Source organism: Mus caroli, unplaced genomic scaffold (assembly GCF_978045245.1).
Source record: "Mus caroli unplaced genomic scaffold, Mus_caroli_1 scaffold_2, whole genome shotgun sequence".
Lineage (NCBI taxonomy): Eukaryota > Metazoa > Chordata > Mammalia > Rodentia > Muridae > Mus > Mus caroli.
The window spans coordinates 26040933-26066401 of record NW_028227257.1 but is presented as its reverse complement, the minus strand read 5'-3'; the positions used below and the strand labels follow the sequence as shown (position 1 = coordinate 26066401).

Genomic DNA, 25469 nt, shown 5'->3' with positions numbered 1-25469 from the left:
TCTGCCAACTCCACATAAATAAATGTGAGAACAACAAAACCTTTATGGGCTGGGAACACAGCTGTGTTTTGCTTAACATGCAGGAAAGCCTTGTATTTGGTCCTTTGTAAAGAGTTGGCGTGGAGTACATGCCTGTAGTCCCAGCACTCATTTGTTGGAGGGCAAGGTAGGATTGTCATGAGTTTGAGGGCAGCCTTGGGTATACAGTGAGCACCAAGCCATCCAGAAATGCCTTAACTACATCCTTTTTCAAACAACAAGTTACCATTCTCTTTTTGGTGAAGGCCCCTAGTTCTCTTATGAGATTAGCTATGGTCCAAAGAGAGAATTTTAAAGGAATATTTAAGCAATCAGGCTAGAGATTTATTTATTATCTTTAATTATGTGCATTAGTGCAGGTACCCATGGAGGCCAGAGGCATTAAATTCCCTGGAGCTGGACTTACAGAGGGTTGTAAGCCACTATAGGTGTACCATGAAAAACAAATCTAAAATTATTTAATTTGATGTCTTTACTTAGGCATACTTGGGTGTGCATGGGTGTGTACAGGTTAGACTACACCTGTGGGGATCAGTGTTCTCCTTCCACCAAGTGGATCCTGGGAGTTGAACTCAGGTCGTCGGGCATCGGGGTAGGTGTATTTACCTGCTAAGTCATCTCACTGGCCCTGGTTTTATTCTTTTGAGATGAGGGGCCACATAACCCAGGCCAGGTTTTATGCATGTTAGGCAAACTCTTTCCCAAGTGAGCTATGCCACACCCTGTGGCCTTTTAAAGAAGATTAATTCCATTTGCATTATTGAATGTGTGTCAGAGTGTCATGTCATGTGTATGTGCTCTTGGAGTAAGAAGATGTGAGGTTGGAGTTACAGGCTGTTGTGAGCTTCCAGAAGTGGGTGCTGAGAACAGAGCAACCAGGGACTCCTCAAAGAGCAGGAAGCACGCTTAACCACAGAGCCATCAGTCTCGCCCCCACGGCTGGCTTGGTTTGAGACAGGCTCTCACTTTGCTGCTCTGGCTAACCTCTAGCTTATGGTGATCTTCCCGTCTCTGTCTCCGCAGGGCCAAGGTTGTAGGTATATGCTGCTACATCCAGCTCAGCTGACTCTTAAACCATGGAGAAAGACATTTAGTGGATTCAGAGCTTTTCTTTAGAAACTGTTTTTCTTTTTAATTTACGACTTAACCAAAAGGTGGTTGTTTTTCTGGAACTAAACAATGTAAGATGGCCTCAAAAGGCCTACCTCCTTATAACACAAAAGGCAAAGAGACAAAAACAGAAATAGTCTGGCCTCAGTTCTTTCCAGAGAAGACTAAGCACAGGCTTTTACACAGATGACTCGGCAAACACTGGCTGGCAATGCCCTTCCCCCTCCAAACAGTGTGACACAGATGAGACCACTCCTGACACACTGTCCACACCGCCTGCCTCTTCCTCAGCCACAAGCAAGTACTCAACCATCTGAATGAAGGAACTGAGCCGTTTGTTAACTGTTGGATGGGAGGTGACAATACCTGCCTCCCAGAGAATGGAAACAGTCCCAGGTGCAGTAGCTCTCAGAGCATCTAGGTGTAAAGTCACCCAGGCGCTGGAGGGGGTGGCTCCCAGTGGGGCTTGCAGAAGAATCAGGCAGCACTCCTCAAGCACTGAGACTCTTGGTTTTAGAAGCTCTTTATCCGAGACCTCTCAAGGCAGTTGGGAGCCTGGAGTAGGCAGCCACTAGGGAAGAGGCAGGAGCAAGGGAACGGGAACAGGGTCAGCTGAGGCACTCCATGCTCGCTCGGACTCTCTCCATCTCATGCAGGAAGCTGTAGAACTGAGGCAAGGTTAATTCTGGGGAGAGAGAAGTCAGTTTGAGGTGAGTGTTTCCAATGCCACAGAAGAACCAGGAAAATCCATTTCTACCCGCAGCCATCGTTTGTTTATTCATTTGATAGGGAACAGATCTAGGGCCTTAAGTATCCAGGGCTCCATCTCCAGGCTGACATCTATACTCGCTGGTAATCTTAGCAGCCTTTTCTTCCTTCTGGTGGTGCTGGGAAGCAAACCCAGGCCTATAGCATGCTAAGGCAAGGGCTGCATTGAGCTACATGCAGCTAAGAGGCTCCTGATGTATATATAACCTATCAGAATAAGGAACCTACAGCCTTGACTTCAAGGGTCTCAGCTCCAAAAACACTGAAGTGTGTATATAACAGTGTCACACAGAGGCATGGAAGGTTTCAAAGGAATTCAGAGATGTCCACAAGAGTTTCTTGCCTCCAGGGGCTGGAGAGATGGCTCAGCGGTTAAGAACACTGACTGTTCTTCCAGAGGTTCTGAGTTCAATTCCCAGCAACCACATAGCGCTCACAAGCATCTGTAATGGGATCTGATATCCTCTTCTGGTGTGCCTGAAGACAGCTACAACAGTGTAGTCATATACATAAAATAAATCATAGCAATCACATGGTGGCTCACAACCATCTGTAATGGGATGTGATGCCCTCGCCTGGTGTGCGAAACAGCTACAGTGTGCTCACATACATAAAATAAATAAATACATCTTAAAAACCAGTGTCTTGCCTCCAATCTGCTCCCATTATTCACCCTTCAGCCCCTTCTACTCGGGCTTTCCAACCTCCCAATAACCTAGCAACAGCCCTGCTCTGAGAGGGAAGGCGGTGGAGGCCACTCTAGAGCCTGGTGATAACCTTGCCTTAGAGAGACTGGCTCTGTGAGGGAGACCTCACCAGCCCAGGGCACTGAAGGAAGGAGACGGAAGCTACGAAGGTTGGTTGAGACTCACCTATATACAAATTTTCAGTTTGTTTTCCTTTCTTAACCACCAACTTTAACTAAAAGGAAAGGGGGGGGGGAGAAGAAGGTAGAGAAGATAAATAAATAACTTTAAAATTAAAATGATGGGCCAGCAAGATGGCCCAGTGTGTAGCCTGGTGACCCAGGTTTGACCCCACCGGAACCCACATAAAGGTGGGAGAAGAGAACCAACTCCAGCAAGCTGTCCTCTGACCTCCACATCCATGACACGTCATTTCTCTCTCTCGCACAATAAATAACAACAACAACAACAACAATAATAATAACAACCTTTAAATGACAGCTGAGAAAAGAAATTCCTCCAAACCTTTCACCTAATTAAGTTCCAAAACGTCCCAGGAGCTAAAGGAGACTAAGCCCCCGACCCCCGAGCTACCTCCCAGCCCGTCCTAGGCTTCTTCTATCTTAGCAGCTATATGATGTGGACTGAATTGTCCAAGGTAAGAAATCCTGGCAGTCCCCAGCCCTGTGAAGTAACTGAACTTGTGTGGCTAACAACAGAACGAGCTCATCTGAAGGCAGGTGAGCTGGGGATCATGCTCTCGGCTGATCACACTGCTCTGAGATACAAAGGGCACTTTAGTGGGGAATATCACTTAAGACAATATCAAACCTGTAGTGATTTGAATGAAAATGGCTACCACAGACCCATATATTCTAATGCTTTGTCGCAGAAGTGCAACACTTTGATCGTATTAGGAGGACTAGGAGCTATGGCCTTGATGAGAGTGGGTCTGCTCTCTCTCCCCCCCTCCTCCCGCCTCATTTCTCTCTCCCTGCGGCCTATAGATGAGGATGTAGCATTCTCAGCCACCTCTCCAGCACTGCATCTGCCTGTACAGTGATATGATGATAGGTGTCGACAAGAAACTTGTGAGCGAGCCCTCAGTTAAATGCGTTCTTATATGAGCTGCCTCGGTTATGGTGTCTCTTCATAACTAGAACACTGACTAGAACAAAAACCAAGCCGGGTGTGGTGGTGCACGACTTTAATCCCAGCACTCGGGAGGCAGAGGCAGGCGGATTTCTGAGTTCGAGGCCAGCCTGGTCTACAGAGTGAGTTCCAGGACAGCCAGGGCTACACAAGAGGAACCCTGTCTTGAAAAACCAAAACCAAAAAAAAAAAAAAAAAAAAAAAAACAAAACCAAAAAAACAACAAAAAGCCAAAACCAAAACAATTAGAGAAAGTGGCTCACAAAGCCCAAACTGACCTTGAACTTTTGATGTTCGAACCTCTTGATTTCAGGGGTTTACAAGCCTGTGCCACCATGCCCAGCTTTGGATAACCTTTAACCAGGTTGAAACCCTGCCCATCGCCACTGACCACAGACTTACCTGTAAAAATATGCTTCCCACTTTCTCTAATTCACTGCTCCCAGATGTCACTGTAACATACAGAGAAGAGAATACTAAGTGAGGATTTCTGAAGAGCTCAATTTAGCAGGCTGTCCTGAGCAGCCAAGTTGGGGTAAACAGGAACCAGAAAGATGGCTGGGCCCAGTGGTGTCTGAGATCAAGGACAAGTCTTCCCCACCCAGGCTTGCTTTCCAAAAGCCTCTTTCCAGCCCCAGGACAGCCACACAAGTAACCGGGATTGGATCTATCCAGTTACCTCCAAACCTCCACTCCATATCAATCAGCTGATTAACCATCAGGGTCTGACCCATGGCCCACTGTGCAAGGGTCGAGGCGTTCTGCTTCCACTAGAAGAAAAGCAAAGGCTAGCGTCAGCGTGGGGACCAGCATCCCTACCCCTCTGCTCCCAGCACAGAAGTGCTCAGGTCTCAACAGAGAAGAAAGCAGAACCAAGAGCAGAGTCCACCTGCTCGCACATATCCAAGACATGGTGAGCAATACAATCATTCTTTCAGCAGGGCATCAGGAAGCCCAGCTGACCTTAAATTTTCTCTGTATCTGGGGTTGTCCTTGAGCCCGACTCCCAGTGCTGGGATTACAGGCAGGCACCTCTATACGCAATTTAAATATTCTTTTTTCATCCCAAGATCTAATCCTACTGGAACAATGGCATTAATATTTGTCAAGCCAAAGGAGAAAAATTAGGGCTGTCTTAAGCAAGGCTGCTTGGCAGCTGCAGGTGTGTAGTTCCTGAGATGCTGGGGGGGACGGGATGGTTTTGTCTTGCTCAGCATTTTTTTTTTTCTTTTCTTTTCTTTTCAGGAAATAAAAGCCAGGCTCTTAACCTTGATTACTAGAATTATACCTTTTCAGAAAAGTAAGTGGCTTTCTCCTCGCTAAGACCTGTAAGAGAACAGAAGGATATTAACATAACAAAGAGCTCACAGGCCCTCCCCCTCCCCAGGCAACCCCAGATAAAGACCTACCTAGCGTCAGGAGATCAGTCCGCACCTGCTCGGCAGTGAGGCCCTTCTTCAGTGCACCTTGGAGGCAGGGGAGAGAGCATAAAGTGTAAATGAAAGCAGCGGTCAGTTATAAGTATTTGTTGGACCCAAACTATGCGACACGGAAGACAAAAGTAACGGTCTCGCTCCAGTGGCTGACGAGAAAATGTAGCCCGGAAGCCACCATTGGGGCAGGGCAGCCGCGCACCTGCGCAGTGGGGTCCAGTGCCCTCCAGTGATGGAGGACTGGAGATCCACGGCAGCCTGGCACAGAGAAGTCTAGGAAAAGGCTGAATGCAGCTGAGCGAGGTGGTCACGCCTTTAATCCCTGCACTTGGGAGGCAGGGACAGGAGGATCTCTTAGTTGAGGCCAGCTTGGTCTACAGAGAGAAACCCTGTCGTGAAAAGAGCTCCCCGCACCCCCACCCCACCCCCAAAACAGAGAGACTGGAGTTTGGAGATAGAGCTGACTTAGTTTCCTTGGAGCTGTGGGAACTGGGACTAAATAAAACTTTTTTTTTGTTTGTTTGTTTTTTGTTTTTGTTTTTTTCTAGACAGGGTTTCTCTGTATAGTCCTGGCTGTCCTGGAGCTCACTTTGTAGACCAGGCTGGCCTCGAACTCAGAAATCTGCCTGCCTCTGCCTCCCAAGTGCTGGGATCTTAACTCCTGATAATCCTCCTGCCTCAGCTTCCTCAATGTTGGAATTATAAGTGGTAGCCATCACACCAGTATCCCTAGGTCCACATTGATCCAAGGTACCACTGGGTATTGGCTTTCACTGGTCCCTTTGCTGGAAACAGTCTTCCCTGATCTGTACAGGGCTCATCCCCTACTGCCTTCAAACCTCTATGAATCTCAAGCCTTCATAAAGGTCCCGACACTTAAAAATGGCCTGTGAGAGCAGGCAGTGGTGACACTTGCTTTTAATCCCAGCCCAGGGAGGCAGAAGCAGGCAGATCTCTGCGAATTCAAAGCCAGCCTGGTCTACACATTGAATTCCAAGACAGCCAGGGCTACACAAAGAAACCCTGTCTAAGAAAAAAAGAAAAGAAAAAAAAGGGCTGGTGAGATGGCTTATCTTGCAGAGGACTTGAGTTGTTCCTATCTGGGGTGACCCACAACCCCCCATAACTCTGGATTCAGTTGGATCCAATGTCTCTGGCCTGTGAGGGCATCTTCACTCATGTACATTCACTGGCCACCCCAGACAAACACGAATAGCTAGAAGAAAACTAAAGGCATTGTGAATGTGACAGTGTAGCCCAGTGGTAGAGGGCTTGCCTAGCATTAGCGACACCCTCAGAAAGAAAGAAAGAAAGAAAGAAAGAAAGAAAGAAAGAAAGAAAGAGAGAGAGAGAGAGAGAGAGAGAGAGAGAGAGAGAGAGGAAGGGAAGGGAAGGGAAGGGAAGGGAAGGGAAGGGAAGGGAAGGGAAGGGAAGTCGGGTGGTGGTGGCGGTGCACGCCTTTAATCCCAGTACTTGGGAGGCAGAGGCAGGTGGATTTCTGAGTTCGAGGCCAGCTGGTCTACAAAGAGAGTTCCAGGACCGCCAGGGCTATACAGAGAAACCCTGTCTCAAAAAACAAAAAACAAGAAAGAAAGAAAGAAAGATAGATAGACAGATAGACAGACTCATGTACACAGCACATAAAACAAGTGAGCTAAACAATAACAAAAAAATTTTGTTGTTGTTTTGTGACAGTATTATGTAGCCCTGGCTAGCTGAAAACTTGCTGTATAGCTGAGGATATTCTGCTCTTTTTGTCTTCCTTCCTTCCTTCCTCCTCCGCCTTCTTTCTTTCTTTCTTTCTTTTTTTTTGAGACAAGATTTCTTTGTGTAGACCAGGCTGGTCTCAACTTGGAGCTCCATCTGCCTCTGTCCCCAGAGTGCTGTGATGATTAAAGGTGTGAGACAGCCGGGCGGTGGTGGCACACGCTGGGATGGACGAACACAGCTGGGATGGACAAACACAGCAGGCTGAGCTCTAGACACCAAGGAGCAGGCTCTCCATTCTGCAGTTACTTCTGCAAGCAGAAGCCAAACCTTACAAAGATGAGGCTCCCTGAGGCCTCTGGGGCTGCTTTTTCAGCTGTATTCTTTGCAGGGGACAGGCCTGCAGTCTCCACCTGGGTATGGGAGGCTTGGTGGGGGCAGGAAGAGTAGGTGGCAGAGAGTGTGAAGTAATCACTGAACCGCTCACCCTGGGAGGCTGGCCAGCTGAGACGCAGAGGAGAGCAAGGTGGCAGTCAGGATATACTGACAGAATTCCTGCTGTGTGTCAGCAGCATGCTAGACACAGGGAGACATTAGGAACCCACACAGACAGTAACGTGGGCCCTAGTGAGGCTTGTGTTCCACTGAGAGACAGATCATATTAGTAATATAAGAAGTATAAAGCCGGGCAGTGGTGGTGCATGCTTTTAATCCCAGCACTTGGGAGGCAGAGGCAGGCAGGTGGATTTCTGAGTTCAAGGCCAGCCTAGCCTGGTTTACAGAGTGAGTCCTAGGACAGCCAGGACTACACAGAGAAACGCTGTCTTGAAAAAACAAAAACAAAAACAAACAAACAAACCACACAGAGTATTGAAAGGTCAGCAGCCAGAGAAAAGCAGGGGAAGCTGGCAGTCCTGAGGCCACAGGTCAGCATCAGCTAAATACCAAGTGTAGGAAAACAGCACTTCCATGCCTTAGCAATGTGACATCTAATGAGTCCTTTTGTCTCTTAGCAAAAATAAGAAAAAGAAATCTCTTTCTGCTTTTCTCTGTCTCTGTCTCTCTCTCTCTGTCTCTCTCTCTCTCTCTCTCTCTCTCTCTCTCTCTCACACACACACACACACACACACACACACACAGAGAGAGAGAGAGAGAGAGAGAGAGAGAGAGAGAGAGAGAGAGAGAGAGCGCCAGCCATATACAATCTTGTGACCACTGTTTGATGGGGATCATTGGGGAGCCGGGATGGAAAATTACCTTTAATAGAAAAGAAAGGTCAGTAATGGATGACCCCTAAGGACCAGGCAGCTTGATAGGGACTAAAAGCAGCAGCTGAAGCAGGTCCCTGCACAAGGCCACATAGGTGAGAACCCGGAAAGGCAGCCTCCACTCACATCTTTATCTCTCTCCACCTATTCTGTTTTGTCTTCACTGGTGCTAGAGTTTGAAACCAGGGCCTTGTGCACTCTAGACAGGTGCTCTGCCACTGAGCTATTTATCACCAGCTCTTCCTTCCAACAATGGATTCAGGGAACCCCCCCAGCTCCACTTCATCCCTGAAGAAGGTGATTATCAGAGTGCAGGAAGCGGTTAGGCCCTATCTAGACCCCCTCCGAGCTTGAGAACTCTGGCCTTACCAGAACACAATGCAGCAGACAATGAGGAACCAAGAACAAGGGAGGCAAGATTTCCTTTTGATAGCTTATCTTTCACAGATAGATAACTAGGCATTTGGGAATGAACTGTGGTCAGCTACTTGCAAACAAACCCAGTTTGGGAGCAGTGAGACCTGAGGACAAGGGTGGGTGGTTGTTTCAGTGGAACTTGCTCTATAGACCAGGTTGGCTTCAAACTCAGAGATCCACCTGCCTTGGCCTCCTGGGTGGTGGGATAGAAGGAGTGTGCCAACACAGCCTGGCAAGTAGTATGTTCTAGAGAACTACATGAAAGGTTATTTACGCCTGGTGCCATTTGCCTTTAATCACAGCACTGTGGATGCAGAGACAGGCAGATCTCTTGGGTTCCAGGCCAGCCTGGTCTACATGGCAAATTCTAGGCCAGTCAAGACTACAGAACGAGACCCTATTTCAGAAAACACAAAAACCAGGCTGGAGAGATGGCTCAGCAGTTAAGAGCACTAACTGCTTTTCTGAAGGTCCTGAATTCAAATCCCAGCTACCACATGGTGGCTCACAACCATGCGTAATGAGATCTGACGCCCTCTTCTGGTGTGTCAGAAGACAGCTACAGTGTACATAGGTATCGAGCAGGGCTGATCAGAGTGGGCAACTTTCATTCCCAGCAACCACATGATGGCTCACAACCATAATCAGTACAGCTACCTTATACTCATATACATTAAATAAATAAATAAATAAATAAATAAATCTAAAAACAAAAACAAACCCAAGAAGTAAACCAAACCAACTAAACAAACAAAAACCATCTGCAGCTCTGCAGTGATATTTCCATGAAATGCAATAAAAATTAATTTCTAGAGATATGAATAAAAAAGGCACAGCACACAAGATATAAGTTCTGTGATCCCAGTCCTCAGAGGCTGAGATAGGAGGCCTGTTGACAGTTCAAAGCCATCCAGGGCTACACAGCAAGTATCCCACTAGCCTGGGCTACAGAGTGAGACACTGTTTCCAAAAAACAAGCCAGCAAACAAACTGAGCAGCTTGGTCAGAAAGTGCTGTGTAAGCGTGAGGCTTGAGTCAGAGCCCCGAGACTCACTTAGTAAAGCTCTGGGTGGTGGTGCTGATGCTCCATTGAATCACAGCACTGGGGCCTGGCCAGCCAGCTAGCTTAATAGATGAGCCTCAGGCCCGTGAGAGACCCTTCTCAAAAACAAGGTGTTTGGCTCTGACCTCCTCACACATGCACACACATGTACCTGAACATATACAAACATGTAATGGCAACAAACAAAAAAGAGAAAAGGAAAAAAAAAACTGTGTTAAAAAATCCATTATATGGGCTGGAGAGATGGCTCAGTGGTTAAGAGCACTGACTGCTCTTCCAGAGGTCCTGAGTTCAATTCCCAGCAACCACATGGTAGGATCTGATGCCCTCTTCTGGTGTGTCTGAAGATAGGCACAATATACTCATATACAATAAATAAGGCCACTTGATCTACATACTAAGCTTCAGGGCAGCTGAGACTACAGAGAGAGACTCTATCTCAAAACAAACAAACAAACAAACAAACATACATAAGTATGGGCTAGGGGCTAGGGGAATAGCTTTCAGCATGGGAGAGGCCCTGGATTCCAGTGCCCAGCATCACATCACAAGAGGAAAAGCATCCCCTGGGGTAGGGCATGCATTTGATCCTAGAGGAACTGGCAGAAGCAAGAAAATCTCTGTGAGTTGGAGACCATCCTGCTCTCTACAGAAAACTAAAACCTTCCAGGTCTGTATAGTGAGACTCTGAGAAAAACAGAGAGATAGTGAGTGAATGAGAGAGAGAGAGAGAAAGAGAGAGAGAGAGAGATTGATTGACTCAAGTGACACTGGAGAACCCTACCCTTTTATTTCTGGGTTTAGGAAATATAGGATGGATAGAGACCTAGCTCTGAGCTGCCTCCTTGGCATGGCTCTTCTGCTGTATCAGCATACTGCTCCTGGTATCCTCTGGGCACCAGGTCACAGGCCTCTTAGACTAGCAAGTCCCTCAGATGAAATGACACAGTACTGACACACAATCAAAGCAACGACATTCTTTGAACTATCTCTCAGTTTCTTAGGGCCCCTAACATATTGTAAACACATGGAAACGCTAGTTATATCACTTTAATTGGGAATAATGAACAAAAGCATGTCTATCCATGCTGTGTATAGGCACAATTTTTTTTAGAATGTTTAAGGTGCATGCTATCACTTCTGATTTATAAAATGCTATCGATCCTTTCATGGTTGGTTGAGTCCACAGACACAGACCACGGAGCTTACGGAGAGCTGTAACACTTACCTCCACACCTGCATTCTGCTCCAGACAGTATGCCCTGCCAGGTCTGGCTATTTACTGCTCCTGTGACTCCCTAACTAACGGAAGGCTCGCTCGGCAGCAACAGTGTCTCTGTGGAGACCTGTCGAGAGTCAACTCACCATTTGGAACCAGAAGGAAACTTTTCATGATGCTTTTGAGGGGGCCAAGACTGATCTGATTGCTGGTGGCAAATTCAGATAGCTGAGCCAGAAATCGCTCCACCTGCAGAGAGGAGACAGAACAAATAAGCCAGTTGTTTACTTACCTCTTAAAAAGGTTTAATTGGGGCTGGAGAGATGGCTTAGCAGTTAAAAGCACTGACTCAGAGGTCCTGAGTTCAATTCCCAGCAACCACATGGTGGCTCACAACCATCTAAAATGGGATCTGAAGCCCTCTTCTGTATGTCTGAAGACAGCTACAGTGCACATAGATATTTTAAAAAGAGAGAGAGAGAGAGAGCCGGGTGGTGGTGGCGCATGCCTTTAATCCCAGCACTTGGGAGGCAGAGGCAGGTGGATTTCTGAGTTCGAGGCCAGCCTGGTTTACAAAGTGAGTTCCAGGACAGCCAGGGCTATACAGAGAAACTCTGTCTCGAAACACCTCCCTCTCCCCACTCCCCCCCAAAAAATTAAGCAGGTTTATTTTATGTGCCTGAGTATTCTGCCTGCATGTGTGTGTCATGGGATCTGTGGGACAGAAATGGCAGAGGGTTGTGAGGTGCCATGTGGGTTCTAGGAACTGAACCTGAGTAAGAACAGGCAGTGACCAGACATTCTCTAAGTTGTCAGGGCTATAGACACATGTCGGCCAAACCTCCTTACCGTGAAATGCCTCACTCACCTCTTTGGGCTCAGTTAGGAAATGGAAAAGCACTTCTGTCAGGTCCGAGAACTGCTGTGAAAGGGAACCACAGAGCCTGAGCACCATTCTGTTTCCTGATGCCCACCGCCCAGGGTGCCCATCCCCCAGTGTGCCCATCCATCTGTGAGCCCATCCCCCAGGGTGCCTACCCCATCCAATATCTCCACCTAACCCAGTGTGTCACATATCACCCAGCTATAGGCTTTTGCGAGAGAAGAATCCTTTGAGAATTTATACAATGCTTCTTGATCATGCTCCCCCCTCCCCCCTTATTTGTTTGTTTGTTTGTTTAATTTGGGGGTGTGTGTATGGGGTAGTCAGAGAACAACCTTCAAGCGCTGGTTCTTCCCTTCTACCTCACTGAGTTAGGGTCTCTCTATTTTTTTCTGATGTTGTTGTTTTTTGAGATAGGGTCTCATTTTATAGCCCTGAGTGGCCCAAAGCTTGCTATATAGACCAGTCTGGCCTCGAACTCACAGAGATGTGCCTGCCTCTGCCTCACCAGTGCTGGGATTAAAGGCAACAAGCTCATCTGCTATTTAAAGTATTATCCCAAATAAACAGAAAAGATGCTCGAGGTCGCTCTAGACTACAGTTAGGGAAATGTTAACCAGTGAAAGTAGGTACCTCTTCATTTACTGGACCTACAAACCAAGTCTGGGAACACAAACTCTACTTTGATGGCTCTAGGGAGTACTGGCCGGCCTTCCTAGAGGACAACGGTATAACGCACATCTAACTTTATCATCAATCCCAGCCCATTGCAAACAGTATATGGTTCATATCTGTTCCGTTCACACTTGTAGAGAGCTTTTTCTCTGCAAGCAGCTGAGGTGCCTACTTAACCAAAGCTCACCTGGGCCTCCAAGATCTCCCAGCATCTCTCAATCCCTACCTGTTACAGGGCATGGCTGCCATTTCCCATGTTCTACCCTGAACTTTCCAACCCAAGGGCTGGGCTTCCCCAGAGGCTCTTGTATATAATCTAGACATTTTGCATTCCTTCTCTCTTTCTCTTCCTCCCTCCGCATTTCTCTCTCACTCCATCTTTTAACCACTGAACTATCTCTCCAGTCTGCATGTGCTCCCTCTTTCTTTCTCCCTCCCTCCCTTCCTTTCCCCCTCCCCTCTGTGTCCCTGTCTGCATGGCGACTTCTCTGGCCTCCTTCCTTGGGACCAGTGAACCTGCTAGAGAGCTGCCCCCAATAAATAAATTTTTGTTTTTTCCGAGACAGGGTTTCTCTGTATAGCCCTGGCTGTCCTGAAACTCACTCCGTAGACCAGGCTGGCCTCGAACTCAGAAATCCACCTGCCTCTGCCTCCCGAGTGCTGGGATTAAAGGCATGCGCCACCATGCCCGGCTTCCTTTGTACTTTTTATTTTATGTATATGTGTACCCTGTAGCTGTCTTCAGACACACCAGAAGAGGGCGCTGGATCTCATTACAGATGGTCGTAAGCCACCACGTGGTTGTTGGGAATTGAACTCAGGACCTCTGGAAGAGCAGTCAGTGCTTTTAACCACTGAACTATCTCTCCAGTCTGCACCCCCTTTCCCCCAACCTTTGTACTATTTTTTTTTTTTTTTTGGTTTTTCGAGACAGGGTTTCTTTTTTTTTTTTTTTTGGTTTTTCGAGACAGGGTTTCTCTGTGTAGCCCTGGCTGACCTGGAACTCACTCTGTAGACCAGGCTGGCCTTGAACTCAGAAATCCACCTGCCTCTGCCTCCCAAGTGCTGGGATTAAAGGCGTGCGCCACCACGACCGGCTACCTTTGTACTTTTTAAGTCCACTTAAATTGATTTATTTCATCACTGGAGAAAACCTATCATCAAATATTGTTTATTTGAACAAATAAGTGAAATTCAGCAAGGCATGGTAGTACACTCCTGAAAACCTCTCACTGGGGCCTCAGAGACACTGGCAAATTCCAGGCTACCTGGACCACTGAGTGAGACCTTACATCCAGGAACAAATAAACCAATCCCCAGCAGAGAGAATGAGGCAGGAGAATCACAAACTTGAAGTTAGTCTAGGCTACATGGTTAAATTATTTATTTATTAATTTTTTTTTTTTTTTTTTTAAAGAGCTGAGCCTGTTGGCACAGGTAGATAAATTCAGGTCCTCAGGAGGTTGAGGAAGGAGGATTCTAAATTCAAGGCCAGACTGAGCCAATTATTGAGAATGGGACTCAAACAAGGCCAGGCATAATGAATGGTACACGCCTAGAATCCTAGCCTTGGAAGGCAGAGAGAAGGATGGTTTTTAGTTCCATACCAGTCAGGGTTACAAGACCTTATCTAAAAATAAAAGAGAAAACCACAACAGTAAGCCACCACACAGAACCGAGTGGGGGTTAATAGATATCTGACCATGGTGTCACACACCTGGAATCGCAGCACTCGGGGAAGACAGACAGGGGACAGAGAGACTGTCTCAAAGCCAAAAAAGGAAAAAGAAAAAGAAAAATCTTGGGGTTGGTAAAATGGCTCAGCTGGCAAAGATGCTTGCTTCAATCCCTGGAACCTACACAAAGAAGTGTCAAAGCTAACTTCCTTAGGTTGTTCTCTTGACCTCCCCCACAACATATAAAATATAATACTTTGAGCCGGGCGTGGTGGCGCACGCCTTTAATCCCAGCACTCGGGAGGCAGAGGCAGGTGGATTTCTGAGTTCGAGGCCAGCCTGGTCTACAAAGTGAGTGCCAGGACATCCAGGGCTACACAGAGAAACCCTGTCTCGAAAAACCAAAAAAAAAAAAAAAAAAAAAAAAAAAAAAAAAATAATACTTTGAAATAACCTTTTTTAAAAAAAAAAATCAGTAGAATCTCTCTTTCTCCTCTTACCCCTCCAAAATAGGAGTCGTCCAAAAATCAGTGGCAACAGCAAAATCTAGCCATTTCCCTGGCCTTTGAAGTTAGACATTTGGTTGTGAATTCCTGGTTCCAGTTTTGCAATTTTTCTGCCTCCACCTTTTTTTTCAAGAGATGGCAATGACAGGTATGTACTACTAATGAATCCTATTTTTGTTTTTTACTTATTTTGATACAGGGTCTCACTATACAGCTCTGGACAGTCTAAAACTCATTATGTAAAAGAGACTGTTTCTGAATTAGAGACCGACCTGCCTTGACCTTCCAAATTCGGAGGTTACTCTGCTGGTTTTTTTTTTTTTTTTTTTTTTTAATTCTTCAAACTGGCCTGTGTGTGTCTGGAGTTGAGGGCCCCACTTCCTGGGAAGCTAAGACCCCGTCAGGGAAACATCTTGAGGGATGACGGGTTATTTATCTATTTTAGTTTTTTTGACAGGGGGTCTCATGAAGTTCAGATGAGGCTTGAACAAGATACTTAGTGAAGCCGGGTGTGGTGGCGCACGCCTTTAATCCCAGCACTTGGGAGGCAGAGGCAAGCGAATTTCTGAGTTCGAGGCCAGTCTGGTCTACAGAGTGAGTTCCAGCACAGCCAGGACAAATCCTTTCTTGAAAAAAACATAACAAAACAAAAACCAAACCAAACAAACAAACAAAAAAGTGAAAGCTGGATCCGAAGTCCCACCTCCTAAGTGCCGGCACTGACAAGGCCCACTGTCACCCGTTTATTTCGTGCAGACGCCCCTCACTTGGCCAATTCCTGCAATGTGAATAGGAGGTGGCATTCGGAGCTCTGCAACAGGGACCCGGCCTTCAAAACAGGCATGGTTCCTTTCCTGGCCTGGAAAGGGGTGTGGTCACCGGTCCTGTCTGAGCCTCTTCCGGCTCAGGCCCAGGGCCCCACTTTGGCCTGGCCACAATGACACCCACACCCCGTTTGCAGTCGATTTGCCCTCCTTAATCTATTCAACCCGGGAGCCCCTTGGAATCCCCTCTTTCCCTCCTCTAGGAGCCTACAAATCTAGGTCCCCACCTCTGGAGTGCGTCGGCCCATTCCTGAGCCCGCCCGCCCCGTCCAGGCGAGCCCCACCTGCGCGCCCAGCTGGTTCAGCTGCTGCATGTCGCCGCGCACGGTCTCGGGCACCGGGTCCTGCGTGCAGTGCAGGCGGCCCATGGTACCAGGAACCCCCCAACCGGGCAGCGACGCTCGCTTCCTCCTCCCGGGTCTCGCTGCGCTTCCGCAGCCGCACTTTCGCCACACTCCCAGCCGCTGTTCTCGTGACAGCGCACGCGCGGCAGCCGGGTTCCAGGAACCGCTCTGAGCATCCCAGTAAGATTCCAAGTCTCTGCCTGGGAGACCCTGCATATAAAGCACTTGTCCCATCTGAGCCTCAGTTTCACAGAATTGTATTATCTAGGGTGGCTGCTGCGGCTTTCAGCCTCCCCAAACTTTTGAGCTCAGAGCCTGGAGCACAGGTCTTCCACAGTTGCTGGTTGCTGTCTACCCCATTGCTGTTAAACTTATCTACCTATCGAATATATCAACCATTGTACTGGCTAATTTTGTGTCAACTTGACACAGCTGGAGTTATCACAGAGAAAGCTTCAGTTGAGGAAATGCCTCCATGAGATACAACTGTAAGGCATTTTCTCAATTAGTGATCAAGGGGGGAGGCCCCTTGTGGGTGGTGCCATCTCTGGGCTGGTAGTTTTGGGTTCTATAAGAGAGCAGGCTGAGCAAGCCAGGGGAGGCAAGCCAGTAAAGAACATCCCTCCATGGCCTCTGCATCAGCTCCTGCTTTCTGACCTTGAGTTCCAGTCCTGACTTCCTTTGGTGATGAACAGCAGTATGGAAGTGTAAGCCAAATAAACCCTTTCCTCCCCAACTTGCTTCTTGGTCATGATGTTTGTGCAGGAATAGAAACCCTGACTAAGACAACCATTTTTCTATCTCCTCTATACATTTGGTGTGGAGGATTGGTTCTGGATCTTCACACAGACTTGACAAGGACTCTGCCACTGAGCTACATCAAAAGCTCCCAGAAAATACTAAATGTCTACCAGAGACCAAGCACTGATAACAGGGAAGGGCATAAACCAGACTGTGGTGTCCCTCTGAGAGTCTACACCAGAGTGAAGAAGCAGATCTGAGACTTGGACAGGCATTAGTGTCATCTGGACAATTTCATGAAACCGCCAATGGCTGGGTCCCACCCCCAATCTCTGAGTTCTGAGCAGAGAGGCTTGGGGAACAGCTGGATAATGTACATTTCCAATTAATTCCCAGGAACCACACTTGGAGAGCCTTTGGAATAGAGGAATTTGATCCAGCTAAGGAATGTTGAGAGCCTTGGGCGAGGTGGTGGTCAGAAGGGTTGAGATAGTGAGACCCCACGGCAATCATGACGGAGTTGGGGTCAATCTCAGAGCACGTGCCCAGCCCGTTCACCTTCAGAACTCAATCCCTGGCAAGGTGGAAAGACCCAAGCCTGAGTTCTCTGCAGCCACTGGGTGAGTGCTGACTTCACCCTCATTAGACCTGAGAAAATAGGGGTATATACTCCCTGGGTGCTAAGCAAGGGCTGTGCCTGGCATTGCTAGCCTGAGAACCCTGGAAACCTGGGGGTAGAATTGGCTGTCCTTCTGGCACTTCTCTGAAAAGTTTCCCTTTGGAAAACATTGATAAAAAGCTTTCATCCGGAGACTAAGCATATCCAAGAATGTGCAGCTCACAGGACGCAGGTGGCCAAGGACAGTTATGACTTGTCCCAACACAAAACTATAATTACTTAAAACATGAAAGGTGGTGGTATACACCTTTAATCCTAGCACTCAAGAGGCAGAGATAGGGGTGGATCTCTGTTAGTTTGAGGCCAGCCTGGTGTACACCATGGGTTCCAGGCCATCCAGACCTACATAGAAACTCAAAAAAATTATAAGCTTTTCTTTTGTAGTTTTCTTTTGTAATTTAATTGCTCAATTCTCAAGCCTCGGGTGTGAACTTTGTAAATGACAAGGTTCTGTGGCAGTGGCAAGAGGGTGGGCATCCCTGCAAATTAGTTCTTCTTTCTTTCTCTTCCACCCTTTGCTAGACCTTGCCCCTAAGGTCTAGCCATGTAGCTTCCCCAAACTATGTAGACCAGGAACCAAGCTAGCTTGAGTTTGCAGTGTATGCTCCTGTCTACTTCCTAAATGCTGGGATTGCAGGCCTGCCTGGGCTACTATGCTTGCTCTTCTTTCCTTTAGACTCCAAGGACTCACCATATAGTCGAGGCTGGCCTCAGATCTTTCCTTGTTGCTTTTGTTTGTTTTGAGTCAGTGTTTCTCTGTGTACCCCTGGCTGTCCTGGAACTTGCTTTGTAGACCAGGCTGACTTTCAGCTCAGGGAATCTATCTGCCTGTCTCTGCCAGCCTCTTAATCCTTCTGCTTCTGTAATAAACTGAGATTTTGGGCTGATGTCACCATAGTCTCTTATCATTTTATCCACGCATTCACTTTACAGATATTGACTGCTTGTTGTAGGGCTATGTGAAGGCACTGGCTGATCAAGCCTACATAGAAATGCAATATAGAATCTCAGGCTTTGGAGAGGACTCAGGACCAAACTCATAGTCAAACTCATGGCCCAATGCATGCTGGGTACTTGCTCTTCTACTGCACACTCCTATTCCTAAGCATCTGCTTTAGCACAAGAGGGTAGGAACCTTCTGTCCCCACCTCCTGAATCCTGGGATTATAGGCTACCATGCCAGGTATATGAGGAGTTGTGGGTGGACCTTAAGGCTGTACTCATGCTAGGTAACCACTGTACTTATAGAGCTCCACCCAGCTCCTAACAATCAGGGTTTTTTTTTTTTTTAGATTTATTTTATTTATATGAGTACACTGTAGCTGTCTTCAGACACACCAGAAGAGGGCATTGGATCACATTAGAGATGGTTGTGAGCCACCATGTGGTTGCTGGGAATAGAACTCAGGACCTTTGGAAGAGCAGTCAGTGCTCTTAACCACTGAGCCATCTCTCCAGTCCCAACAATCAGGGTTTTTTTGTTTGTTTGTTTGTTTGTTTTGTTTTGTTTTTTGAGACAGGGTTTCTCTGTGTAGCCCTGGCTGTCCTGGAACTCACTTTATAGGCCATGCTGGCCTCTAACTCAGAAATCTGCTTGCCTCTGCCTTCTGAGTGCTGGGATTAAAGGCGTGCGCCACCAAGCCCGGCACATGTGTTAGATTTTAAGTAACGGAATGAACATCATGTATGAAGATATACACCACATTGCCCATATGTTGGTCCCTCTTTATATCGGTCCCTCTGAGTTTCTTTTCTAACTTTGTGGTTCCAGGAACAGAGCATTGTTTCTGTTTCATGGTCTTGTCATTTTCACATTGTTTTATTTTGTTTTGTTTTGAGACAGGATCACTGGGGAGTCAGCCTGGTAGGTAAAGATGCTTGCTGTTGGGCCTGAGGACTTGAGTTTGATCCTTGAAATATACAAGTGGAAGGAGAGACTCAGCTCTGACCTTCATACACACAGAGATGAAAATTTACATATAACTTTAGTAAGTGACTGGGTCAGGCTGGAGAGATGGCTCAACCACTAAGGACTGCTCTTGCACTGCTCTTGCAGAGGACCCAGATTCAGTTCCCAGCACCAGCTGGCAGCTCACAACCTACAGGGCCAGAGGATCCAATGCTCTCTTCTGGCCTCCGAGAGCACATACACACAAACACTCAGACATGTGAATAACTGGGCCTCAGGTGACCCCGGCTGACCTCGATCTTACTATACAACAAAGGCTGCTTCATCTCTTGAATGCTCTGATTATACACAGATGCTGCCACGCTTGGTCTATTTTTTTTGCTTTATCTTATTGGTATGTATAAGTGTTTTGCCTCTGTGTATATATGTGCTCTACTTGTGTATTTGGTGCCTGCAGAAGTCAGAAGAGGGCACTGGATTCCCTGCAGCTGGAGTTATTGATGGGGATTATGAATCACTGTCAACCATGTGACTGACTGCTGGGAACCTTACCCAGGTCATCTCCAAGGACAAATGCTCTTAACTACTGAGCCATCTCTTCAGCCCTTATTTTATTTTATTTTTTGAGACAGGGTCTTACAACATAACCCTGACTAGCCTGAAATTCAACAGCCTGACCATGGTTAGGCTGAACTTAGAGGGATCACAACCATCTTCCTGTTTCTGCCTCCTGACTGTTGAAATCACAGGTAGGAGCCACCACTCTACCTGCCTCTGCCTCTGGAGTGCTGATAGTAAAGGTATATACCACCACACCCAACTTTCCTTTTATTAAGAACATCACAACTGACAGAGGCAACACAGTAGGCCCCCTTTTTACTTTTTAAGCTTTCTTTCTTTCTTTTTTTTTTTTAAAAGATTTATTTATTTATTATATGTAAGTACACTGTAGCTGTCTTCAGACACTCCAGAAGAGGGCACCAGATCTCGTTACGGATGGTTGTTAGTCACCATGTGGTTGCTGGGATTTGAACTCTGGACCTTTGGAAGAGCAGTCGGATGCTCTTACCCACTGAGCCATCTCACCAGCCCCCTTTTTAAGCCTCCTGTATTCAGTTTTGGTCTGAAAATATTGAGTGAAAATTTTCAGAAGAATACCAATTCATACATTTTTAAATTGCTCATCTCTCTGAGCAGTGATCATTTCTTTGGCCAACCCACTCTGTTTTACCCTTTTAATGGTTGTGTCCACATTGCACACACATTTGCCTCTGTGTATGTATGTGCTCTACTTGTCTATCTGGTGCCTGCAGAAATCAGATTTCTGATGCTACTTGTCTTTCAGGGTTATTCCCCTCCTTGCTTTCTGAGCTAGGGTCTCAGTTTGTGGTCTGGAATGTCTTGGAGCTCATTACATAGATCAGGCTAGCTTGGCATTTACCACAATCCCCTTGTCTTTGTCTCCTAAGTGCTAGGATTACAGGAGTGCTGAACCACACCTGAACATAACTGTTTGTTTATTGACACAGGGTTTCTCTGTGTCACCCTGGTGTCCTAGAACTTGCTCTGGTCACAAACTCAGAGATCTGCCAGCCTTTGACTCTCAAATGCTGGGATTAAAAGTATGCCTTACCACCACCCAACTTGAACATAACCCTCTTGTTTATAGATGAAGATTGTCCTATGTTGCTATGCCTGCATTCAAGTTTTGTAAGATGCCCAAAGCACATCCGTAGGGTGATGCTGGCAACATGGTTATGCCAGACAAAAGCTATAAAGAGCCGCCTTGAAGTAAAAGGTGAAGGTGCTTTTCTTGTTTTGTTTTGGTTTTTGTTTTTGTTTTTGTTTTTTTGAGACAGGGTTGTTTTTGTGCAGTCCTGGCTGTCCTGGAACTCACTCTGTAGACCAGGCTGGCCCCGAACTCAGAAATCCACCTGTCTCTGCCTTTCGAGTGCTGGGATTACAGGCATGTGCCACCACTGCCCGGCAAGGTGAAAGTTCTTGATGTAATAAAAAAAGAAAACAAAGCAGCGTTAGCCTGATGTGGTGGCGCTTACCTGTAATTCTTTTTTTTTTTTTTTTTGGTTTTTCGAGACAGGGTTTCTCTGTGTAGCCCTGGCTGTCCTGGCACTCACTTTGTAGACCAGGCTGGCCTCGAACTCAGAAATCCGCCTGCCTCTGCCTCCCGAGTGCTGGGATTAAAGGCGTGCGCCACCACGCCCGGCTTTACCTGTAATTCTTTACAAGCTGAGGCTGGTGGTTGAATGGGACTTGGGTGCCTGGATTATGTGGTGAGAATACAGCCAGAGGTAAACAGCAACACCTGTCTCCAAAAACATCTGTGCTTAGCTGAGGGGCAATGATGGGAACAAATCCTTTTTTCTGTGATACTGTAAAGAAGGGAAAGTATTTCCTGTCTCAACAGAGGGGGAAAAGAAGTACAGAGAACAAAGGGTCACAGAGCAAGTTCCAGGCCAGCCAAGTTCCACTGTGAGACCCTGTCTCAGAAACACAATGGGAAAGGCACTCACCATACAAAACCTCACCATCTGAGTCTGATCCCTGAGACCCACACGTTGGAAAGAAACAACTCCCAAAAGTTGTCCTCTGACTCCACAAGCAGATGTGGCACGTGCACACATTTATGAACACATGAAATTTTTAAAAATTTAGAAGCTGTCTTTGTACATGCACACCTTTAATCCCAGGACTTGGGAGGGAGAGACAGGAGGATTGCTGAATTTAGGGCCAGCCATGACTCCATAGTAAGACTGTGTTTCAAAACACACACAAAACACACACACACACACACACACAGAGAGAGAGAGAGAGAGAGAGAGAGAGAGAGAGAGAGATGGTGGCACATGCCTATAATCTCAGTACTGGAAGGAAGATCAGACTTCAGGGTCGCCATTGGCTACATAATCATTTCAAGACGGCGACATGAGACACCCTCTTCTCCAAATGTGGCATTACATTTGTAGTTAGAAAACATGTTTGTATGACAGTGATGTGTTGAGCCAGAAAGCACAAACCCTATAGAAGATTTCCTCAGGGCATTGACTCCCTGGAAAGTGTGGCTCCAGGCCTTTATCACAGGAAGGATTGTAACAGCAATGAGAAATACATTTAGGCGGGAAAATATAAACACCCTAGCAGAGACTGTGTCTACCTTTGAAGAACTTGATACCACATTATTTACATCTATCTATCTATCTATCTATCTATCTATCTATCTATCTATCTATCTATCTATCTATCTAAGACAGGGTTTCTCTGGGCAGCCCTGGCTGTCCTGTAACTCATGCTGCAGACCAGGCTGGCCTCGAACTTAGAGATCTGCCTCCTCTGTTGTGCTGGGATTAAAGGCGTGCGCTGCTGCTGCCACCACTCAGCTCTTTCTTTCTTTCCTTTTTTTTTTTTTTTTTTTTGGTAGGGGGATTTCCTGTGTGCTGCCACAGAGTATCCGGCAGTGTAAAGGACTGAAGAGAAAAAAAAAAATAGAGAATGTGAAATAACACCTGTAGCCCCAGTTCTTAGAAAGCAGAAGCAGACAGGTCTGTGTATTAATTCCAGGCCAGCCAAAGGTATACAGCGAGACTCCTTCTCAAAAACAAAAGCAAACAAACAAAAAGCTCAAAAAAACGTTTACCATGAGTGTGGGGGAGGGGCAGCACATTTGCAGCGCCCCCTGAGGGTTTTAGGAGCACTCATCCTGGAAGTGCCCTGCCGAGGACCGCTTTTTTTTTTTTTTTTTGTCCCTGGTTCCCATAGCCTTGCTCAGGAAGGAGAAAGTGCCAGTTAGAGCAGCAGGAAATGCGTGCCCAGAGGCCTCCTTTCCACAGCACCTCCCACCCCCACTTCAGACTCAACGAGGGACCTGCTCCCTTCATTCACTTTAAAATATCCCTCTGCGGCCTCTGCCTCAGCCCTCAAGTGAGAAGCCTTGTAAAGCCGGGCCTGCTCAGGTGGGGACTCCTACCGTGAAGCTCACCAGGACCCACAGTTCCCCTACTGGAAAGATCTGAGCTGCTCTTAAATGCTGCCTTAAAGCTTTTTCTTAAATTAAGCTTTTAAATGTTGTAAATTCTTATCTGATTGAGAGGAATAATATCCCTTGTCACCTTGATCTGGTTGGTCTGCCGGGCTGCCAGCCGGATTCCTCCAGATTCAAGACATTCCATCCCAGTCAGGCCTCACTTTGGGCCTAAGGGCCATTTTACAAAAACGTCTTCATGTCTTGTTTCTAGCAAAAAAAAAAAAAAAGAACAACAAAACACAACTCTTGGTTATTATCTTCATCTTAACCTCCAACTTAGCACCTCTGTCCTAACAGCACTTCAAAAAAAAAAAAAAAAAAAAAAAAAGTCTTGCCATCTCTGTAAAAAGATGTGCATGTCCTCTATAGACAAAGGAAGGACAAAGGATTAATGTAGATTAAAAGCAGAGAAAGCCAGGCATGGTTAGTGATAAACCAGTCTGCCTCCACCTTAGACTTGAAAGCAATCTTGTAGTAGGGACAAACTAGATTCATTACTGCTTATAATTAAATCTATTTTTCAGCTCATACCTGAGATTACAGCTGGGAGGCTGAGGCAGGAGGATTGCTACAGGTTTGAGAACAGGTCTGGTTACATACCAAATTCCAGGTCAGTCTGGCTTTTTTCTGTCTCTGTCTCTGTTGGCCTACCGTTGCCCCAAACACACACACGCACACAGGCATGTACACACACAGCCTGTGTGAGCACTCTCATGTACACGAACAGTGTAAAGAAACTGAAAAAGAGAAGATAAGGTTTGAGGTGTAGTTTGGTGGTAGAGTCCCCATCAACATTCAAGAATCTTCGGGATTTCATTTCCAGCTAGTACTGAGAAGGGAGGAAACCAGGAAAGAAAGGGAGAGGAACTCGTCCTCACTCAGGATGCTGAAGGGACCACTAAATTTTGAAATTGGTTCTCAGCTTGCATGGACGCCAGCGTACTAGGTAGGAATCAAATCCATGTTTTGTTTCTATCTTTACATGTGTAAATTGATTGAAAACAGCCCTTCAAGAGATTTAGCACAGTTGGGAAAGTACTTGGCTAGGGTGCAAGGAGCCCTGATCACCTGCTTGGCTGCAAAAGCAGGTGAAGGAACACATGCCTGTGATTTCAGCATTTAGGAGCCAGAGGCAGAGGGATCAGAAGTTCTAAGTCATCCTTGACTGCATGGTGAGGCTGAAGTCAGTTTGAGCTACGTGAGATGCTGTCTTTAAGAAAGAAAGAGCCCTTTGTCGATATTCTTATTCCCTTTATGTTTGTTTTTCAAGACAGGGTCTCACTATGTAGATCTGGCTTTTCCGGAACTCACTTCATAAACCAGGCTGGCCTGGAACTCAGAGACCCTCCTGCTTCTACTTCCCAAGTGCTAGGATTAAAATTATATGTCACTATGCCTGTCTGTTATTCCTAAAGGGAACCTTTAATTCTTCAATTTCTCTATACATTTTGTTAGTGAACTTGCTTGTTTGTTTAAAAGTCCCTCCAAAACTAGATTGGCTATGTCTTTAATCCCAGTATCAGAGAACCAGAGGCAAGAGGATCTTTGTAAATTCAACGCCAGCATGGCTGACAGAGCTAGTTCCAAGACAGTAAGAAACCCTGCCTCAAAAAAAAAAAAAAAAAAAAAAAAAAAAAAAAAAAAAAAAAACCAAAAACCCAAAACCCAAAAAACAAAAAACAAAACCCCAAAACCTCCCAAAACCTTCCAAACTACTTTAAGTGACTCCTTTGGCATTTATTTTAGAAGTTGAATTCCTCAAGTCACAATGTTTCCTTTTAAAGATCCTTTGCATCTCAGCAATAAGGAAGCGGAGGCAGGAAGATGTCTGCAAGTTCCAGGCCAGCCTGGTCTACATAGTGAATTCCAGGCTAGCCAGGGCTATGGAGAGAAACCCAGTTTCAAAATAAAAATTAAAAATTAAAAAACAAATCAATTAAAGATCCTTTTGCCTAAGCTCCATGGGATATTAAAGCTGTCCACCTGGGACATTTGCCTTTTAAAGGACCTATTGCCAGTTCCTAGTTTGAGGAAGGGGTGATAATGCCTGTACCTTTCAGAAATCTCACCCCTCATTTCAAATTCATGGGGGGAATTACTTTGCGGGAGAAAATGAGGCCCAGGTTCTCTATTGTCTGCTCTGTTTTTCTCCTTGGTACAATTATAAAGTGAATGCCTGGTGCGACCCCATGGAGAATTGCAAAGTTGGTCTCTGCTGGATGCTGTGAACCTGGCTGGGGGTTTAACTTGAGAAGTGTTACCTGAGTGAGGAAAGTTTTCTTCTAAAATACTTTCCTCTTCTGGGATACAGAGGAGCCCATTCACTCATTC

The 25469-nt window shown here is 46.4% G+C and overlaps 1 protein-coding gene across 2 annotated transcripts; it reads right to left on the bottom strand.

Moving 5' to 3' along the window:
* Window positions 1-1145: 1145 nt before the first annotated feature.
* On the bottom strand, window positions 1146-15908 carry Commd7 (COMM domain containing 7). Of its 2 annotated transcripts, none has more exons than XM_021150501.2 (9): window positions 15711-15908; window positions 11731-11784; window positions 11009-11111; window positions 5165-5221; window positions 5044-5081; window positions 4435-4525; window positions 4158-4207; window positions 2790-2838; window positions 1146-1834 (listed from the first exon to the last, which is right to left on the bottom strand). In XM_021150501.2, exons 1-9 carry the CDS (start codon window positions 15792-15794, stop codon window positions 1758-1760), a joined length of 603 nt encoding a protein of 200 aa, XP_021006160.1. In that variant the 5' UTR covers window positions 15795-15908; the 3' UTR covers window positions 1146-1757. The 2 variants fall into 2 exon arrangements, with proteins under 2 accessions (XP_021006160.1, XP_021006168.1); XM_021150509.3 differs by having other exon boundaries at window positions 11731-11781.
* Between the last annotated feature and the right edge of the window lie 9561 nt (window positions 15909-25469).

Bases quoted from the DNA above. Each gene is read 5' to 3' on its own strand.
- Commd7 (XM_021150501.2), bottom strand. From the start codon at position 15,794: ATGGGCCGCCTGCACTGCACGCAGGACCCGGTGCCCGAGACCGTGCGC. The intron at 5,222-11,008 runs GTGAGTTGACTC...CCTGCCTCCAAG, and splicing joins TTTCCTTCTGGTTCCAAATG to GTGCACTGAAGAAGGGCCTC. The intron at 5,082-5,164 runs GTAGGTCTTTAT...GTTCTCTTACAG, and splicing joins GACTGATCTCCTGACGCTAG to GTCTTAGCGAGGAGAAAGCC.